At 30.6% G+C, this 20728-nt stretch overlaps 2 protein-coding genes and 1 non-coding gene across 3 annotated transcripts in view; 2 read left to right on the top strand and 1 right to left on the bottom strand.

Moving 5' to 3' along the window:
• Smp_148340 (hypothetical protein) overlaps nt 1-5656 on the top strand; it is a gene marked incomplete at both ends in the record, with an annotated part of 15812 nt that extends 10156 nt beyond the window's left edge. Inside the window, one exon of the mRNA XM_018795763.1 lies at nt 5549-5656. Within this exon, the coding sequence (XP_018650043.1) occupies nt 5549-5656 (108 nt within the window). The remainder of the gene's footprint in view (nt 1-5548) is intronic.
• On the bottom strand, nt 3905-3971 carry Smp_tRNA_01356_Pseudo_TTG.1.1. Its single transcript has one exon. It is a non-coding gene (tRNA).
• Nucleotides 5657-11202: 5546 nt separating the features above from the next.
• Smp_148330 (hypothetical protein) overlaps nt 11203-20728 on the top strand; it is a gene marked incomplete at both ends in the record, with an annotated part of 22769 nt that continues 13243 nt past the window's right edge. The window contains 6 exons of the mRNA XM_018795762.1: nt 11203-11234; nt 12025-12075; nt 12126-12171; nt 12395-12529; nt 15872-16037; nt 18517-18650. Of these exons, the coding sequence (XP_018650042.1) occupies nt 11203-11234; nt 12025-12075; nt 12126-12171; nt 12395-12529; nt 15872-16037; nt 18517-18650 (564 nt within the window). The remainder of the gene's footprint in view (nt 11235-12024; nt 12076-12125; nt 12172-12394; nt 12530-15871; nt 16038-18516; nt 18651-20728) is intronic.

Raw genomic sequence — 20728 nt, 5'->3', positions numbered from 1 at the left:
TGTTCTTAACAGTATATGTGTGATCAGATTGTTCTGAAATGTAATGCGTTAATATATCACATTGTTCTGATAATCTTCGTCTTCTCATTACGTTATCGAAATTTATCTTTATATCATTTGGATATTATTGACTGAAAATTAGTAAAATGTATTTAAGGTTCATTTGATCTGTATCACGGATACATGATCTAGCTCTTTCGAACCGGTTAACAAAATATCAACGATATTAGTGACCAGTAAATTGTAAATTAATGTAATTCATTTATCAAGTCCAGATTTGTGTACATCTAGTTTTGGGCTACACTGTTTTTAATGGAACTGGTGATACTAATTGGCTGCATAAATCATGTTAAATGGAGTGGGCTACGTATCCATTGCATATTCGTTAAAGAACGACGTTCTATCTATTAAACTATCAATTAGTTCATAAAAAGTTGTGACAGAATTCTGTATTATTTTGAATTCACTTAATCATTCTATCAGATTTTACTGAGTGTTTGGACTCATATATGTCAATTTCTTCTTAGGCAATTCAGTTCATGGCAAAGTGGCCTAGAGCTTGTATCAACTTTGATAAACAATTTCAATTTAATGATTTCTAGGGACTTTTGTTAAAGTCGAAAGATAGTTTCATTTGAACAATTGTTTGTAGGAGTGGATTTTAAAGACAACTTTGACAATTATTACACTTAACTGTCCCTATGAATTAATTTGCTCAAATGTGTGATAAAGTTACTGGGTTTTCGATCTCTGCTAGTGTCTATGGTAAGCACTAATGAGAAGTCGCATAATAGGGCGAAACGGCTTTATTATTATTATTATTGGCTTTATTTTGTGCTCTCTGCTTTAAAATAGTTCATAACTTTATATGAACTTATGATCAGAACTGATTTCACAATAAGTTGGTAGATTTTATAGATTTTCAATAACTGCCTTGTGTTACTGGCGGCTTTTTGTATAAACCATAGAATTGAGTGTTAACTTCCTCCTGGTCTTACTCGGTATGTTATTTTAGAGCAATCTTGTGTAAAATGGAGTCTCATTCTGTAATTCCATTGTTTCACTTTCTTAATTTTCTGATTGTTTTTACTTGTTTTTTTTTCTTTTTCCTGTACTTTCCGTTATGCTGTGTTGTAAAGCGTACTAGCGTGAACAAGTAATACTTTTGTTCGACTTATCACGTTCTCCTTATATGCCTTTGTTTACTGGTTATTAGATGAGAATACTGTGGTCGGATCACCCACAAAAGTGTACTAACGTGAATATAAATGAAAACGAAAAATTTCTGTATTTACTTTAGTAGACTAAAATTATTCAAATATTATTCCAATAAATCCTAGCCAAAAATATTCTAATGTGCTGTGTTTCAGTAATTGACATTTTTAATTCTTTTCTACTGTTTTTTTCAAATGTCTTATCCACTCTTACTAGTGAAAGTCAAAAATACATTTGCAATGTTGGTTTTATTGTGTAATAGCACACATACTAACAAATCTGTCGGTAATGAGCATCCATAAGTGTGACATTTATTTTGTACTGTCGAGGTTTAAAATAACTTTAATTTAAACTATCGTTTATGTCATTATAACTTTAGCTTAATTATAAACTTTGGACGTTGGTTGTTTTGATGGGAATGGTTTTGACATTTAGTCGTATAACGTGGCTCCTTTGATTGGAGGTACTTTAAAGATCCTGTGTTTGATAGTCAATATTTCCAGTCTGTTATTCTCATTTGGTGTCAAGAACGCATGAGCAATTGTGAGATAAGGTAAAATGCCCATTGTAGAAATTATTCATAATTCTGTAAGTATAATCATTGTGGAACGACTATGTGATTGTATTGAGTATACTTTACATAAGTCATGTCAATGGCCTTCAGATAACTCATTATTTTGTTGACTTTGGTCAGTTCATTTATGATATTATAGCATTGCGGAATAAAAAATATTTCAGATAGCTTCTTTTGCTAGATAATGGCTCTGTTTATTAAAACTTGGGTGTTGTGTAATTCGTAGCTATGAATAAACAGTACTTAAATTTCTATTAACAATGTACTCCTTGCTACTGCTTAATTTTGTTTTATGTATGTGCTATTCCATTTGTTATTTATGTTTCACTTTGCATGACACATCCTTTTGAGCTTCCTTTAGCGTCGAATAGTTATTCGTGTTGTGAAAATTTATTTCTCTGTCAAACCGTTTGCCTTATTTCGAAATCATTCACATCTTATTTCCTACAGGAAACGTATTTCTCAATAAAAAATTAATTCATAGCTAAATGTTTGTTAAATACAAAAGAAGTAATCGGGCGATGTTGTGGATATAATTTTCAGACCCCTTTTAAACCAGAATATCTGGTGAATTACATTGTAGAAATAAAGCTTATATAAATGATAGTGTATCTCTTGTTTGTTGGTCTCTCGATATTGTATTAGACTTTTTTAAAAGTATTTTAAGCCACAAATGGTGTAGTAAGGATTTGTCCGTTTCAATGTATCCTTCGCTAGACCAAAAGCCTTAATAATTTTAAACTATAGTTGGAATGTAGAAGAATATAGTCAGTTTTTATCAGCCAATATTGTTCTATCAGATTTACGTAAAAAACTATACTCTTAGCAGAATATTAGTAACGTCGACTTGTATGTTTTCTTTAGTTGTGAGTGTTACTTTAATTAGGTCATCTGATTTATAATTGAGATTTGTTACAAAGAAATCAATTTTACCGTATGGTAATATTTAACTATTTATGAACCTGATAAGATGATGGTATGCTGGTTGCTAAAATTTTTAAGGGTATTAGAATGATCTACTTTAAGATTTTTGTGCAAATTATCTTGAAATGTTCACATGTTCATCAACTAAGGACTTACATTAGCATCAAAACTGATCAGTTATTTACAAAATAAACTATTTAATGATATTAGTATGGAGATTTGAGGAGATTGTAGTACGCTACGCACTATTAGATTTGAATGCACACAAAAGTTTTAATGTCGTAGAACTTTGTCTTTACTATTCTTTATTTCATTTTGTAAGTGATATTCGTCACAGATTGATTTCCTATTAACATTGAAAACCAGAGAACACTGGATAAGTATTTCATCCTAAGACGAAAGTCCTCACCAGTGCTGCATGTGACTTGTACTTTTTGGATTAATTTTCTGATAGGGTCATGAATACATTCAGATCAGGAGTTCTCTGCTGAGACTAAACTATTGTCCAGTGTTCACTAGTTCTCAGTAATTTTCTAAATGAAATCAATCCATGATGAATATTACGTAGAAATTAAAAAATCTCCATAAAATTCTTTCATCTAAACAATTTTTTACTTAATAAACAAGGAATTTTCCTTTCTACAACTAGTTTTCTTGATTTCTATTATGTCAAATCGATTGTATGCAATTTAATAAGAACATGTTGGGTTACATTTTTAAATTCATATGATCAAATACATTTTATATTAATTTGTGATCATGTGGTCTTTTACTGAACAATAAAATGTCAATTTCAACGTGTTCCTATTTCAATAATACAAGTATTAGAGCTTCTTTCTTCGTTTTTTATTGTTGTTGTACTTCTTCACTCAGTTGTATCTGATATTCAGTTTAAAGTTTCAACACTATAAAATTCAACTTCGATTTGTATGAGTTTTTTTGTTCTTACAATAATACACAAATTTGAATTCACTTAGTATGGTTTGTTTGAATCTTCCCATTGATGTTTTGAACTTCAATTGATCAGTCTGTTATTGGTATATGTGCATACTATGCGTATTGCCTCGATATTGCCTTAATTCACAAGCATTATAAGCAAAGACGGATAGTGGCTAGCAGTGGAATCCAGGATGTGTGTTTCGTCCTATTTTCGACTCGTCGGTTGGATGTACCTGCATCTCAGAGTTGATGTTCACTCTGGGACTCGAACCCAGTACCTTCCGCTTCAAAAGCCATTGCGTTATCCACTCAGTTACTGAGTCCTGATAGCCACTTGCTTGTGCAATGTGGTGAAGTTTAAATTCACTTAGTATTGTTTGTTTGAATCTTCCCATTAATACTTAGGACTGCAACTAGTCAGTCTCTAATTGGTATATGTGCATACTATGCGTATTGCCTTGATATTGCTTTAATTCACAATCATCATAAGCAAAGATGGATAGTGGTTAGCAGTTTTATTTATTCCCTTCTAGATTCATTTATTTCTAATGTGTATAAACTATCAATTCCATAGATCTATTTTAAGAATTTCCATCAAAATTTATGCTATCTGTCATGATTTAATTGTTGTTTGTCTGTTTTTTCTTCCTGTTGTTGTGTTGAATTATCATTTATAGCTGTTAATATGGGAAAGATTTATTCTATTCTACAAATAAATTGAATGGCATTAATTTTAACCTTTCAATCAATTTGATTAAGTATTAATTTCCTGTATCTAGGACAATAAATTTTACTTATCTATTCAGGTATTTTCATACAATAGAAAAACGAGGGGTTTTTTCTTGTCCAAACTTTTAGTGATAATTGCAATAAAAGAGAAAAAATTGATAAGTGAAATATAAGTTTACAGAATACTACAGTTTATTAATCCCAGTAAATATATAACTTAGACAATAGAGGTATTTTGCATTCATTTTGTATGATATGGTTGGGTTATACTGTTGACAGATCACAGAGTACAATGAGACATATACTCAGTATTCTTTAGTTTTTAGTCTTTTTTCAGCTTATATCAGTCTGTTTAAAATGTCTTTCTAATTGAAACTATATCTGAAGGGGTTTTTGTGGAGATTTAGTATAGTTTCAACTATGAAACTATATCTGTTTTTATATAATAACTTTTCTGTTTAGCGTTTTTTTAGCCAGTTGGTTGCCCAACCCTCCTCCTTTATCCGGGATTAGGACCGGCAGTAGCCCCCGGAGGAGCTACAGGCAGAGTTTTCCGTTTTTATATACTTCTTAAAATATACTATTAAACTAACTAGAAAATAACCAGTCAAAATGAAGTTTTTTTTCTCCTCGTTTACTCTCAATATAGTTGATGTAAACTGAAATTTATTACTCTTAGATTCAATGTAATTTTATGTATCTCATTCAAGACTCCATCTAGGATTTTTATTCTCATATTAATATTTTCAGTTTTGGAATATCTAATGTAACTTTATTATCTGATAATTACATCAACCGCAGATAATTTTTAATATTTCTTATAGTTGTTAATTGAATTGCAAATTTCAGTGATTGTTTTACATATTTACTTCTGTAGAATATCGTTTTCCCTTGTTTTTCTCCACATAATACTCTTACTTGTCATCACTAAATTAATTTCAAATGTAGAATTTTGATCAGCCTTCCTTCTACGGAATCGGTCGCCAACTCTATGCCCAATTCTTCTTCTCTATTCGTGCTTGGGACCGGCAGTAATCCTAAAATGGCTACAGGCGGAGTATGTGGTGAGAATAGTTTGGGAATTAGTCTGATTCTACGTAAAAAAAATACGAAAGTTTGGATTTACTAAATATACTTCAATTTCTCATAAATTACTGTATCTTTTAGGCTTTTACTTTCAATTGTATGGGGATGGTATGTGTGTATTGTGATAGAGGAATATCACCACAAGATAAAATGCCTGTTCAGTATTGCAAATACATTCTCATTAAATGATTAATAACATATTACAATCTTGAAGACTATTTGGATCCAACTTTTCGTAATTCACTGACTGCTATGACCCATATCTGGTTACGCAATTTTAAGTATCGACACTGTAGTGAATGCAAGAGTTTACCCAATGCAAATTGGTCTTCAACCAAACTTGTTCTATGCTTCTAATGACACTTGACTCATCCCTACCAAGGAAAATATAAAAAAAGCTTGGGCTTTTTTCCCACTGTTACCGATGACAGTGCAGAAAATTAAAGATGACTATTCCTCGAAATTTTTAATGTATCTTCGGGATTCAAATGTTGGCACTCAGTTTAGTTATCTGAAATGAGGATAACTAAGGAAGTCAATTTATTCTGTGATTCAGATTGAAGTTTTGGTAATTAATGCATTTCTAAACTTTTGCTCTTGATTGATTTTAAAGAAAAACCATCCGTGTAGATAGGTTAGTTTTATCCCATAAAATTGATTTTGCTTACAGATCAATGCAAATCAAGAATAGAAGTCATGTTAAAGCTTTTCGCTGTTTTATTGTCTTCTCTGCTTTCATTCATTATTCTGTGTTGCAATTATTTACAAATAACAATGATCGTTTTTTGTTTATTGTTTTCTAATATACTTTCATATATCTTCGCGTAAAGGTGTGTAGGTAGCACTAAATATTGACATGGATATTATCTATGTCACTGAACGTTTCACCAAATATGTTACTTATCAATGAACCTGACTAATTGATTGACTTTTCTTTTGAAAATTGAATTACATCAAGTTGTAAACACTTATTTCTTTATGAACAATATTTTTGTTACACCAGTTTCAGATGCAATAGTTGTAAATGTGTAACTAACATCGGTTTATGGAATTCTAAAAAAAACTAGTATACACGTTTTTTATCAATGTACTAAATATAGTTTATATTGTATACAGATTCCCACTTCAGATAAGTTATTCTTATTTATTTTTTTAGTTCTGAAAGTTTCTCAGTTTCTACTTTAAGAAACTTGTTTACAATTCAAACTGGTTTCATTATTATCATTGAAGATAGCGGGTTGGAAACCGGATTTTCTCCATGATTGGTTCTTGTTTGATGAAAAGTTTTATTTACCTATAGTCATGATACAACTACTGTCCATTGTAGTATTTGTACTCGCATCAATTAAAGACGTCACAATTAAGGATGTTACCACACGATTGTTTTTCCTATTACTGAGCTCTTTGCAGAACTTGAATATTTGCACCAACTAATCACCGATTTCCCCTAACTATCTAAAATTAGAACTTAGTCCACTAGACATCAAGGTACTTAGACTGGTGGTCATATTTCAGCTTTATCCATAGAACTCGCTTATTATTAAAGCAATAGCCAACATGACATTGATTACTTCTCAATGATCAACCAATGATATAGTTCTGTACTTTGTAAGTTATATTAACTTAACCTATTGGCTAAGATTTTTAATAAACTCACAAAATCATTTACGTTTCATCACACTTTAATTACTGGCCCCAATAAATGCACCATAAATTTGTTCTTCTGGAATATCGATCTTTTTTACTTCACTATTTTTCGTGTTTGGTAATCTGATGAACAAACAATTGTAAATTGTGAGAGTCACTTAAGTAATTTGAACTGAATTTTAGATAAAATCAAAGTGCTTTTTTCTTAAAACCATGTTTTACAATGTAAGTGTAGTATTAACTGCTGACTAATTTAATTACGTGGTAAGTTATAATGAGTCCATTTCGATAATAAACCATTTAAAGAGTGCACATCGATGTATTTGAATGCAATGTGATATTATTCCATATTTCGTAGGTGAATTACCAATATATACTGTTTCTTACAGCGACATTTTATTTCAGATAATTAAATTCATTTAATCTGAATGCTCCCAGTTTCATGAATTTTAAAAAGCGACAGATTTTCGAATAGTTTTTGTTACGATCTGATTTCAGTTTTAGAGCTACTGACAACCAGTCAATATAGGGTAACTGTTTGGTTTATATGAATGACTTATCGACTGTGAGTGCGCATTCTATAATCACACTGTATTGAGCCTAGAACATTGAAGTCTCGTGATGATCACTATAATGTTGATCCTTTGAGGAGTTACTATTCAGTTGTCGATATTTGTGCAATAACCTAATCCTTTTAAATAGAAGCGGTTCTCCATCTGGTATTAATGGCAAGGAGATTGTCTGACTCAAATCTCGTGACCGACTCAAATGATTAAAATTTCACATTGGAATATTGAGGAAATCTCTCTTAGAACTTAGTCTTTTATAACAATTCAGTGTTAACATCTTCAAATGTTCTCTTTGATACTTCGGCCAGTATCAGTTTATGAAACAGACTATCATCGCGACTACAAAAATATCACTGAAACAAACAAATAAAACATTTGAACAACATAATAAGTTCCCTCTTATGATAAAATCTACTAGGGAGCAGCATGATATTCATGTAGATAAAAATATCATCCTATAGTAAACATTTTTATGAAAGAAATTACACTTCATGGAAGATAAGTGATTTCGTTTTATTTCCTACACTCCATTTGTTTCATAATGGGAATGATGTTTTTAAAAACATGATACTGTTTTTTCAATTGTGATTTCTTATGTAGAATTTATGAATTAATGCAGTTTATTGGTATTTTTCATCATCATACATAATAAGCAAAAGGAATTGGACATGGTGTAGCCTACTAAAACGGTCATTGGGAAATTTTTATTAATTATGATACAGATAGTAGTTACAGCCACTATAATAATGGTAGCTTAAGCACTTGATTCAGAACCAGCAATAGGTTACAAGTTTCAATAATGCCCGACTCACCTCCATTTAAACAGTTGAATAATATCATAAGAAGTGGTATAACTCAAGGCTGAGTACATGAATTTTGTACACAGTTAATGCTATTGATAATATTAGTGTAATGGATTTGTGAAGATTATTGAATTTTATAGTTAATATCACAAACGTACCTTAGTTAGAACATTAAAAACCAGGAAACATTAGACAGGTGTTTTTTCCTAGCACTAGTCTCCTCAGCAGTCTTTGTTTACGGACCCTCCTGAAATCAAATTCAGGACATTGAACTTTCAAGGTGTATGCTTAACTTTCAGGCCACTGAATCAACAAACAGTGGGTAACATTTCATCTTCAGTCGATTCGCGAAATTTGGGAACTATCTTTTAATGCTATTAAGATTGGTAGCATGAATTCGTTTCATCCCTTTGTAACAGTATATGTTACTTTTTATATTTTACTCGAACAAATGCGAATTTCCTTTACATATTACTTCTCAACAAACATTGGTCCTTAGATTCCGATTTTTCCTTAGTTCCTTAGACTTACTCTTTTACTGCCTTTTTCCAGTTTACCTATAGTCTAAGTAACATTGTTATTATTTTTCAATTCTTAGATTTTATTTTAGTAACTCTATAGAAACGTGAATGTTTTTCTTGTTTGTAATAAGTTCATTAAAACTTGAATTATATTACAAATTGCCACCTATTCAATTTCGTTGTTTGATCTTGTTATCACTGTGTTTGAAACCTGTTTCTTTAACAAAGAAATATTTTACTTAGTGAGAAAAAAACTATGTAACTAAGGTGAAACATTTAATTAATTTATAACTTTGTGTGTGTGTTTGAATGAGATACTCCTTAAGGTCTAGTTATATTTATTTAAGAATCCCAATGGACTTTTTAAACAATGCCAATTAATTTACTTTCTGTTCATGTTTATCGTCCAGGTACCACTTTTTCATCATCATTGTTGTTTTGGCCTCATTATAGTACACATACTTTAACCTGATATCACCAGCTGTTAATTAGACTTGTGTAATCATTTGTCTATACCATGATGCAAAAGATATAGTTAAATTTTAAAATAACTTTAGATATCTAGGATTTTCGTAGTCCATTAAACTACAATAGGATTTATTCTTGATTGAAATATTGTTGATTAAGTAATGCCGAATAATTGGGATGAAAGGCTTGTGATGATTGTACACCTTTGAAGATAGTTATCATTTCTAAACACAGATTTAAGAGTAAATAACCTTAAGAAATTAGCAAGTACTAAACAGAATTTGTGTCTTAGTACACGGAAAGTCTCATTAGAACAACTACAACTTCACATGGGTTAAAGCCGATGACCATCAGTTTCATAAAGATTGCGTTATCTTTTCAATCACTGCGCTGTCATTTGATAGTTTACATTTCAAACTTTAGTCTTTATGATCATTAACAGATATTAAAAAGAGTAGTTTGACCGAGTAAGTTTTATAACCCCTTAATATTGCTACGAAAACCACAAGCTTCTTAGTTTTTCTGAATAAGTGTTCTCTCTTGTAATAATATCTCTTTCACAGTACATTTGTTTTACTTCGTTTATTCACGTGACTTTTGCTATTTTCTGACTGGTCATTGTCACTTTTAGTTTACCATTTTTCTGTGTCCCAATGTTAAGTTCGGTTGTCATATATATTCATAGAGTTTCACTTTAAATTTGTCTTTGATAAATATCGTGGTTAAAGAATTGTATGTTAGTTGCTATCATATCAATTTTCCTGCAATCTTCGTTCATATGAGAATAATCTTGTTCACAATAAGAAAATTACCGTAGACCCCGAACTGAACAGATCGCAAAATGCAACAAGAACCGATCAGTCTAACTCGTTGTTCCTACTTTTCTTTCATACATATTATTGTAGGTTAAAACTTATCTTGAAATAAATACTTGATCTGTGAAATACTTTCTTAAATTTTATTTAAATAGAGAGATTCAGTTTTTTTGATATAGTTGTCTTCTAAAACCTCAAAAAATTTGGTTTTCCTAGTTAAAAGCGTGAGTCAATTGAAGCTAGACCACCAGGGAAAACCTGGAAACGCTGGACGACCGTTTCGTCCTATTGTGGGACTCCTCAGCAGTGCGCATCCACGACCTCGCTTCGCAAGTGAGATTCGAACCCAGAACCTACCAGTCTCGCACCAGAGCACTTAACCGATAGACCACTGAGCCGGCATCCCGTGGTGTTTATGTCTAACTCCAACCAATCCACGAAGTTGAGCAACCGTTCACCAATTGTCTTCAACTATGAAAATACTAAATCTCCACAAAACCCCTTCTGATAATAATTTGGTTTTTCTTAATGTGTATTGTTACCTTTTTTACTACTTAAAATGTGTCTCCCGTAGAAATCTATTTTTATTCTATTTCAATATTTTATTCTCGTGTTTTTGTTTGATTGAATCGTTTTTATTTTCAAAGTGCGGTCATTTCAAATTGATTCAATTTAAAAAAATCAAATATTTCAATGTAAACAAATTTTTTCTTCCTTTGTGTTCGTATTCAGTTTATGTATGTGCTGTTGTTGTTGTTTTTCAACCAGCTGTGTAATTGTATTTCTTTTTCTCATTAAAATAATTAATATGGTAACAAGTTTGGTTAATTCTGATCATACACGTAGTCGATGGAATTTAGTCCATATTTTTTGTGGATAAAATTAAATGATGGATTAGTTTGACTAGAAAATATGAAAGAAGCACTTGGAGATAATGTTATGTCGTAAGTCAAAAATGATACGATAGCATAGCAAAAGGTATAATGGTGTGATTTATTTTACAAAATATGTAGATCAAAGTTATTATAAATAAATGTAAGCTTTAATTGAAGATGATAAAAGAATGACTGGAATAGGTAAATTTAATGGATTATTGAGAAAAGAAGATAAGAGTAGAAACGAGAATATAAATTACAAAGGCTCAAAGAGAACAAATGCGATCTCAGTTAATATAGTCAAATAAACTGTATCTGTACAGATAGATCTTGTTTCATGTTATGTGTACTGATTACTTTTGCTCTACAAAACCAGACTAAAAAAATGGACTTAATCTCAAAGGTGAAATATCAAATGAGTCTGATGTTGAGTGATTATGATCAACTGTATGTTACACTGTTCTTTACTATTAAGTGCTCTCTAATGCATCGGAACATAGTCGTTCATTTATGTTCTATAAACTCTAACTGCATAAGAGTAGATGAATAAGTATATATACATTCACATCAGATTGTCCAGTTACTTATTCGCGTTTCTGTATACATTTGGGAAATTAGTTTTAGATAATTATTGTGAGTATGCCTTAGTTGTTTGTCTCAACGACCTATGCAGTTAAGATTGAAAAGCATTTGAAAATATGGAAATACCACTAAGATAACGTTGTTTTTTTTATTATGAACTGATGTCAGCTAAACGAATATTTTTTACAATCTACCTAATTAAATATTATGTTCAGACACAACCAATTTTTCTTTAGGCATTGAAATTTTCAAACTTTCTTTTTATTTTACCTTTTAGGGTTCATTCATTTTATCCACTAATTCCAGATAAAGTACTCGGTGTTTTGGAGTAAGTTGAGTGCATTTTAATCGGTTACTATCCATAGCCTTACTGTTTAGATGTCCAGTTCCATTTGTGGCTGGTATACATTCTTGTAATTTAGAGGTAAGTTTTTCTTTTGTTTATTTCCTCGATCATCATCACCACTTTCTTCAACTACATAATAAAGTTACTCAGATTTTAATTTTCCATTGTCTTAGTTTTCTCTCTGTTATAATAGTGTTGATTATGTTGAATACTCATCCTTTGAATATTATTTTCTTTTCGACTTCTTTCTCTTATATATAATTAAAAAATTATGAATCAAAATTATCATCATAATTATTAGAAAGCGAAAGAGCATTTATGCGCTGGAACACGTTTAGTGGATTTGGACTTGGGTCAAATTTATGTACATAAACCAACTACAAATGATTTACATACTGAACATATGGATATGGAGTTGGGTACACCAAAAGCAATAGTGAGTAACTGTTCGATCAAATGATTTTGTAAAATGTTTATTGGAAATATGGCTTTTTTTCAGAGAAAAAGAAGTTGAATATGTTTGACAAAGGGTAACATATTTTCTTCCCAACAGCAGAATTTATCGAGTTAGGAATTATAAAATAACTCAAAGAAAATAATAATTAAGTACCACACGATATTACGAAATCACCGTAGTAGAACATGGTAAGCACTGGATTTGTAATTCAGTAACTCAATTGTGTGTTTTCCTCTATGAAACTCGAAGTTCTAAGATGCAGTCCAATGCAAGAACCATGTGTACACATACTGTCAAAGAATACTCAACTTGGATGAAAACTTTTGTCAAGAATTCCTGACTTGCTACCAAACCATCTCAGCAATTATTCATCCATCTTCGCTTCTTAAAAGAAAGTGAAAATATCCCTTGAGAATTCGGATTGTTTTTTATTCAGTTTATAGAATTACCATCATAAACTGTTTTGATTAAAGATCTTATATCCTCAAAACAAAGGTGATCACTGAATCCCTGTTAGTAAATTACTCTGATTGAATTCAGCGATTTAAAAAAAGCGTATGTTAGATTTTCATTATTGACTCTAAAGGCGGGACATTTTATGCTAAGTATATTTGAGTAACGTATTATTCAGTACACTATAGACTAATCATTCTTTTTTAATATGTTTGTCGTAAAGCTTGATATTCATGCTTGGATTCGGTTCATATGTCTGTAGTTAATATTACTTACAACAATAAAACGGTAACAATATTTAGGTTGTAAACATTTCACTTAATTAAATGTTGTGAATTTTTATGGTCCAGTCTTTCCTCCTGACTATAATATGTGTCTGTCAGAAAATGTGATATTAATCAGTTACAAAAATACGCGTTTATTATTAATAGGACTCATTAACAGAATAGTATCTACAAAAGTGTAGTAATATATCACATACTCGTAATATTTTTATACTTTTCCCGATCACTATATGACATTACAATGCAATATTTGGCAAAATAATGCTTACTATTTTTTGATAACCAGAAGCTAATTACGTAATAACGAATCTTTAACATAAACACATACTGATTGATTAGTTAGTGTATTCGCTGTAATCAGTTATTATTTAATATTTTCTATTCGGAAACCATAGATGAACATATATGACTTAACAAAAAAAGGCAAAAAAGAGGGATCGCGTCTACATTTATTTAACACCAGAAATAGATCAAAAACAGTCTCAGTACACTGATTTTATAAATTTATTGTACACTAATTACTAGTCAAATTTTGAGTAGACTTTAACTGAATAAATTACATAAGTGACCTATAGTATAAAATTCAATTTAAACGACGAAAGAGATCCATTGTGTTATTGAAGTAGAAAGAAGTCAATTCAGCGAAGAAATGTTTCTGGAAGTTGTCGGAAAGAAAATTTTCTTCAATGAATTGCCTTCTATCTACTTCAGTAAAATCCAATTGATTTCATTAGACCCAAATTTCGAACAAAACATTAATTCCTAATGAAGCAGTAATAACAATTGAATCACAGTAATACAAGCCCACTATGATTTCATTCGTTTTTATCAGCTACCCATAGTCTTATTCGTAATATAAGATCATATGTATAGTAAATAATCGATGTACTTGATACTAAAATGTGCAGCCATTTTTATTAGTTCAAACCAGCTCACTGAACAGTGAATTACCGCCAGCGGTCATATTTTTGACGATATCCACTTATTTTAAAATATTCAATTTGAAAGAATTTTAGTTAAGGGAAAAATTCCTAATTAGATATTACTTCTTTCTATTTAACTTCTTATCACATGTCTGACTGAAATTTTCTATTTTTTCTAAAATCTATAAGTGGATTTGAGTTAAAGTTTCTTAGTGAGTTTTCGAAGCTCCCTTTTAAAAAAAATTAATAATAAAATAATTTTGATTATTTCGTCAGTTTTTACCAGAATATACAATCTTCATATAATCGTTTAAAGTTCCCCATTATATTAAAAGACTAATATTTGAACGAACAATATTCTTTTCGATAAATTCTCTTCAGGTTCTACAATTATATATCCAAATTAATAATCCGAAAAAATGGCCAAGTTAAAGGCAAAGTACACCGTTTAATGCATGTAAATTTAGGAATGTCAAATCAAATAGAATAAAATTGTTAATGTTGATATGACTCATATAGAATATTAACTTGAATCTGTATATACGTAAAGTGAAAATTTAAGATCTGTGATCAAAATATAAATATGGGTCAGATAGGGTGAGAGAGATATGATGGTGCAATTACAATTCGATCGAGTGGAAGACTAAATTGTGTGAAAAAATTAGTAAGATGTAATAAGGAGGGATCAATGCGAAGTGAATGAATCATGTATAGGGGAGATTAATAATGATGTTTAACCAATAATAATAATAATAATAATAATAATAATAATACAAAGATGTGTGAATAAAGATAAGAGAGACAATTACATTTGACTACGAAAGGTCGTAAGTACGTAATCAAATTAGATCATCCAATAGCTATTATTACTACTGATTAATTGGCCTTGTGGTTGGCCAAGGGAGAAGCAGGGGTTGGAGATATTTCTTCTGTACGCATAGCTCCGGTTTCTTCATCCTGATGGCTACTGCCTTATATAATTAATTGTTATTCAACCTACTTTAAAAATACCTTTTCATTCACTATGTGATTGGATCTTAAAACTTTTTTATAAATTCTCGAATCTTCAATAATTATTACGTAACTTCTCATATCGAATTTTGAATTATAGATAACTACTGTTTCATTCTCTTTATGTTTCCTAAATCTAAGCTTAAATGACCTTACATATCCATCATATTCATCTATGTAATGCTAATAACCCCTGCCTCTTCAGATTTTTTATTTTCCAATATTGGTTCTTTCATGTAATTTCATCCTAAATTACGAAAAAGTTTATGAGTAGGTAATGCAAACCGACAAAATTTAAATAGATTCATATTGTTCTGCTTCAAACGTTATTCCTGTTTCAAGTTAATAAAAAAGATCTAACCGTATAACAAACAATAATAACTCAATCATGAGGTTAATTCTCATTATTATAAAGTTTTTGTTATACGTCTAATCAACGAAACGTTACGTTTACACTCATTGGTTTCTAAAAATTTATCAATGTCATGTTCCTTTGTAACATAAGCCTAGGTTTCATACTGTATAGTGCTCATCAACAAGGTCACACGAAGTGATAACAAAGGATTCATCCTACTATACAACTGATATTAATTAGAAGAACATTGATCGTATGTTATTGTACTCATTTTGATTTCATTTTCTTCCTTTAGTTTAGTTTTTTACACCATCAATTAAAAGAAAATCAACGACAATTAAATGTGACGATGAATTCAAAAAAATTAAAAAACGGTGACTGGAAACAAGTGAATGGTGAAATACTTAGATGTTTCGAGAGATTAACTCATCCATTTTTTGAATTGATTGTTAATCTCTTAGGTAAGTGAGTACTAGTCGTTTCGTTTATTTTGTAAGCGCTAAGAAAGATTTGTTAGAATACACCTGTTAAGGAATATAGTAAATCTGAATGTTTATAAGTATATGAGTTTGGACCTCTCCAGAACTCTTTACTCATAATTTTATAGATAGATATTTACCGTGCTATACCACGGATAAGTAAATACTAATGTTCTGCCTTGGTACAAATGTACAGTTTGTTCATCCTTTTTGATAGTTTTACCAGTCTATTACTAATGTCTTATGTATGGTTTGTTTACATGTCAACTTCGAAATGCTTGAATTTCACTACTCAACATCAACTGTGTAGTTGTTCCTGAAAAAGATTTGTTCAAGTTGTATGTGGTTTTTTGTGAATGAATTATGCCGTTTTATGAGAAAGTTATTCTGTTTTATACTCAAATGTAAACTGTTCATTAAATTTGGGGTTTGTGGCATTAGAGCTTCATTGTTCACACCATTGGGCTAGATTCCAGTGATCGCGTGTCGGTCATCAGTTTTCAGTTCCACTAGTTTAATCCACATCAGTCAGTTAGATACAACAAAGGTAGAACCTAGAATATAGTTACCTCAATTCCGATTATCATACCGCGTTAACACAGTGAGATGAAATTATAGATACAAGTTTTAAAAGAGAAGTGCTAACAATATCAATAGTAATAGAAGTAGAAAATATTGAGTATTCACGACGTTATTGAAGAAAAAATAAGGAATTCGTAGAATAACAAAAAGTATAAAATAATTTTTGAAAATCAGGATCTATGGGAATACAGAGGGTGAATACATCTCCAACACTTCTTGATGCTGTCGAAATTGTGATTTTGATAATTTCATATTGATATCATGAATGAGTAACTTAATGCCACACTAAATAATAATCAGCATATTTTTCTATTCTCTTTATCCATTTTGTTGTAATTTAAGAGGATTGTTGGCAGAAAAATACAAAAAACATTATTTATTCACTAAAAAGGATTTTTTAAATAAACTAATTACAAACTGTTATTGTTAAAATGTTTTCTGTAGTATCATAGTTTCTGTTAAGAGATATTGACTAGAGCAGTACTTCAGAGCTACATGTAAATTTTCTGACAAGAGGTATATTTAAGAAATTGTCTATTCATCTTATGATGTTTTTTTTTTTTGGTTCTCACTTAAAGTCTATGATCTCTTCAACCTTTTTTTAGTCAGAATCACAGTTTTATTTTTTTCATTGTGCTTAATGTGCCATACATATTTCTAATTTATCAAATATGCGTCTAATATGATACTTTACTCAAATCAAGTTGAATTTTTCTGTACTATAACAATACAAACTTAACTTATTTCTGTTTCATTATGTAGTTTCTATAAATTTCTATCCATATTCTTACTTAGTGAAGTATGTCATTGAAAATTCTCATTTGCAACTACTTTTCAGTGAGAAAAAACATATTTTCCATAATAAAATCTATTCAGTTTGTAATTTAGAATAACTGTATCTCTGTGGTGTTTTTCTGAACTAATAATAAGAAATAGCAATCAAATGCGTGATGGAAATTGTGTACTCTTAGATAAGATATTTTCATGTCATCTATCAGTTCGGAACTGAAACTTGAAGAACTACTACAACAATCATCAAAAACGTATAAGTATTTATACCATCAGCAACAGACTTCTGTGGAAGAAAACAAACCAGATACCAGCTGAGGAATTTAGGAAAAGACGTTGAAAGTGGATAGGCCACACATTGAGGAAATCATCAAACTGCAGCACGAGGCAAGCGCTGACTTGGAATTCTGAAGGGAAAATGAAAAGAGGAAGGTCGAAGAACACACTGCGTTGAGAATTGAAAGCAGATATGAAAAGGATGAGTCACAACTGGAAAAGGTTGTCCAGGACAGAGTTGGATGGAGAATGCTGGTGCGTAGCCTATGCTCCTCGATGAGGGGTAACAGGCGTAAGTAAATAATTAATCAGTAAATAGATTAAAGTGTGAACTTGTTTCAAAATCAATTTGGCGATCAATAATTATATTCTATTTTCACATCCTCGCGATATATTATTTTTTAAGATTATTTCCTACTAGTGTAGTGAACGAGGACACAAGTGGTTACAACCAAATTATTGTTTAGTGAGAAATTATAGAATTCTTTCAAAAAATGTGGAAACCATACATTGAATATTTCATTTAAAGATTTTCATCATTTGTCCTTCACACTGTATATAGTTCTTCCAATTCACAATTTCTTCCTTTTTCTATTCTCCAGGTTTTCCACTTCCGATTAGTATTAAGTACTACTTATGTCTGTTGACATGAGCAGCATACAGCACATTACTATTACTATCTACTGTTGCTAAGACAGTGGGAATTTCTGTTATATTCTTAATAATCAATTCATTTCTGCTTGTTTATTTTCTACATAACAATAATTTAAATTAATTTTTCAATCGGTTTTGTTCTTTCTCTATCTACGAACAGGTTGTTATACAGAATGTTTAATTCGACGAGATGCGAATCCTGAAGTAGATTTAAACGCTCTTATCGCTTGCCAATCTTGTCCTGGTTTAGAATCATTCCTAAAATCTATGTTTGAATCACAAACAATTCAGTTGGTAAGTCTTTCAAGTCATATTATTCATATAAATTTTCAATAGTAGGTTCCGATTATTTTATTAATAAATGTAATGTCACAACTTCTTTTAAAGTGTGTTAACCACTTGAAGATTAAAAAATTTCTGTGATTATGTAAAGTTTTTGGTCTTGCGAATAATTTGGTATTCACACACAAATCTACCCACGTATATAACGAGAGAGCTTAAGTTTTTCGGTCCCAATGATGTCATTTTTTTTCGGAAAAATCCTGACAGCTCATTTCATTGATTTCGACATTGAATTATGATGCACATATGATTAATGATGATATTACTTTTATTTGTATGCTCTCAACAAATTATATTGCATAGCTTCCAAGTAGTAATTGTTTAGTACAAGCAATAATATATTTTATTGAACTATGTTGTTGTTTTCAGATAGTATTGTGTATATACTTGTAAAAATCTTGTTATTAATTAGTAGTTAATAAAGTATTTACCGTTACTTCAGATAAAAGAATCTCTGAAAATAACAATGGCATTACATCATTTATTCAGGTGACTTAATATGAAATCACAGTCACAATGAGACCATTACATTCATTATTTGTTGACTTCTAGAATTCAGATCAAAGTGTTGTTTTTTAAGTATTGCAGTCTATGTCTCAATTTGAGTCATGTTTTTCATATTTTCTTTAGCTCTTTATTATAATTAAAATTATTCACTCCTTTTTACTTCTTATTTAACTGGTTTCTTCTCTTGCTCTGTTGGTAAGATGTCTAAGGTAAATTACTCTAGTCCATCTTCATTCTAAGCTCTTTTATAATTTTCATAGTTGGAAGCGTGAGTCAATTGAAGCTAGACCACCAGGAAAAACCTGGAAACACTGGACGACCGTTTCGTCCTATTGTGGGACTCCTCAGCAGTGCGCATCCACGACCTCGCTTCGCAAGTGAGATTCGAACCCAGGACCTACCAGTCTCGCACCAGAGCACTTAACCGATAGACCACTGAGCCGGCATCCCGTGGTGTTTATGTCTAACTCCAACCAATCCACGAAGTTGAGCAACCGTTCACCAATAGTCTTCAGTGAGTTGATATCTCACGACAGACGTAGTTTGAATTCCACTGGTCTTTTATAATTGCTAACTGTTGTTCTTAAAATGATCTTTTGATTGTTTCATAATGAATCATAAAGATGCATATTGTAATGAACTAAATTTGAGCAGTTTTTTCAATGTATTTTATTAACAACTAATACAGCTTTTTAATAACTATCAAACATGTTAGTATTTAATTATGTCGGCTTATTTCCATAGATAACAAAATCTCAAACCTAAATGATAAAACACATTTTACAACACCATATTGAACACAAAACAAAAGATTTTTTACATTTTAAAAAGGCTAGTTGACATTTCTAAGATTATTTGTCATGAATTAGAGTCTATCACAAACTGGAATGATTTATTGTTTGATGTTCTTAGCGACGTAGCACTGTAAATGACACTATTAATATCCTTATATTTAATGATGTATGTCAAAATATTTATAGACATCTTATGGATTGACCTTCTGCTATGAAACGTCAAAGATAAAGGAAGTCATTAAGATGTAAGAAATTACATAAGCGTTTAGTAATCTAACCAAATTGATGCAAGTTCATTGACAACATCTATTATTCAATTTTTTCATTACAATGAATCTTTTTCTTCGACGTCAACATCATTCACTGTGTTGTTCGATTTCAAAGCTGCCTATATTTCATAATTATTCATGTAAATAACACATTACATTTAATAATAATTAAAAAGAGCAGTTTTAAAAGGATAAATAGTAGTCTATTATGTTAACATTTAAAAAATTAATAAATTTAATCAAATAAATTTTTTCAATGTAAATAGATTCGTTTTCATAAAAATTTCAACATTCAATTAAACAAACATGCTATTACTATTGTGAGCAAAGATGGATAGTGGCTAGCAGTGGAATCCAGGACGCGCATTTCGTCCTATTCGGGACTCGTCAGCTGGATGTACCTGCGTCTCAGGGATGATGTTCACCCTGGGACTCGAACCCAGTACCTTTCGCTTCAAAC

The sequence above is a fragment of the Schistosoma mansoni genome, chromosome 2 (genome assembly GCF_000237925.1).
Source record: "Schistosoma mansoni strain Puerto Rico chromosome 2, complete genome".
NCBI lineage: Eukaryota > Metazoa > Platyhelminthes > Trematoda > Strigeidida > Schistosomatidae > Schistosoma > Schistosoma mansoni.
The sequence above is the reverse complement of the archived record's forward strand: the minus strand, read 5'-3'. Positions and strand labels throughout refer to the sequence as shown.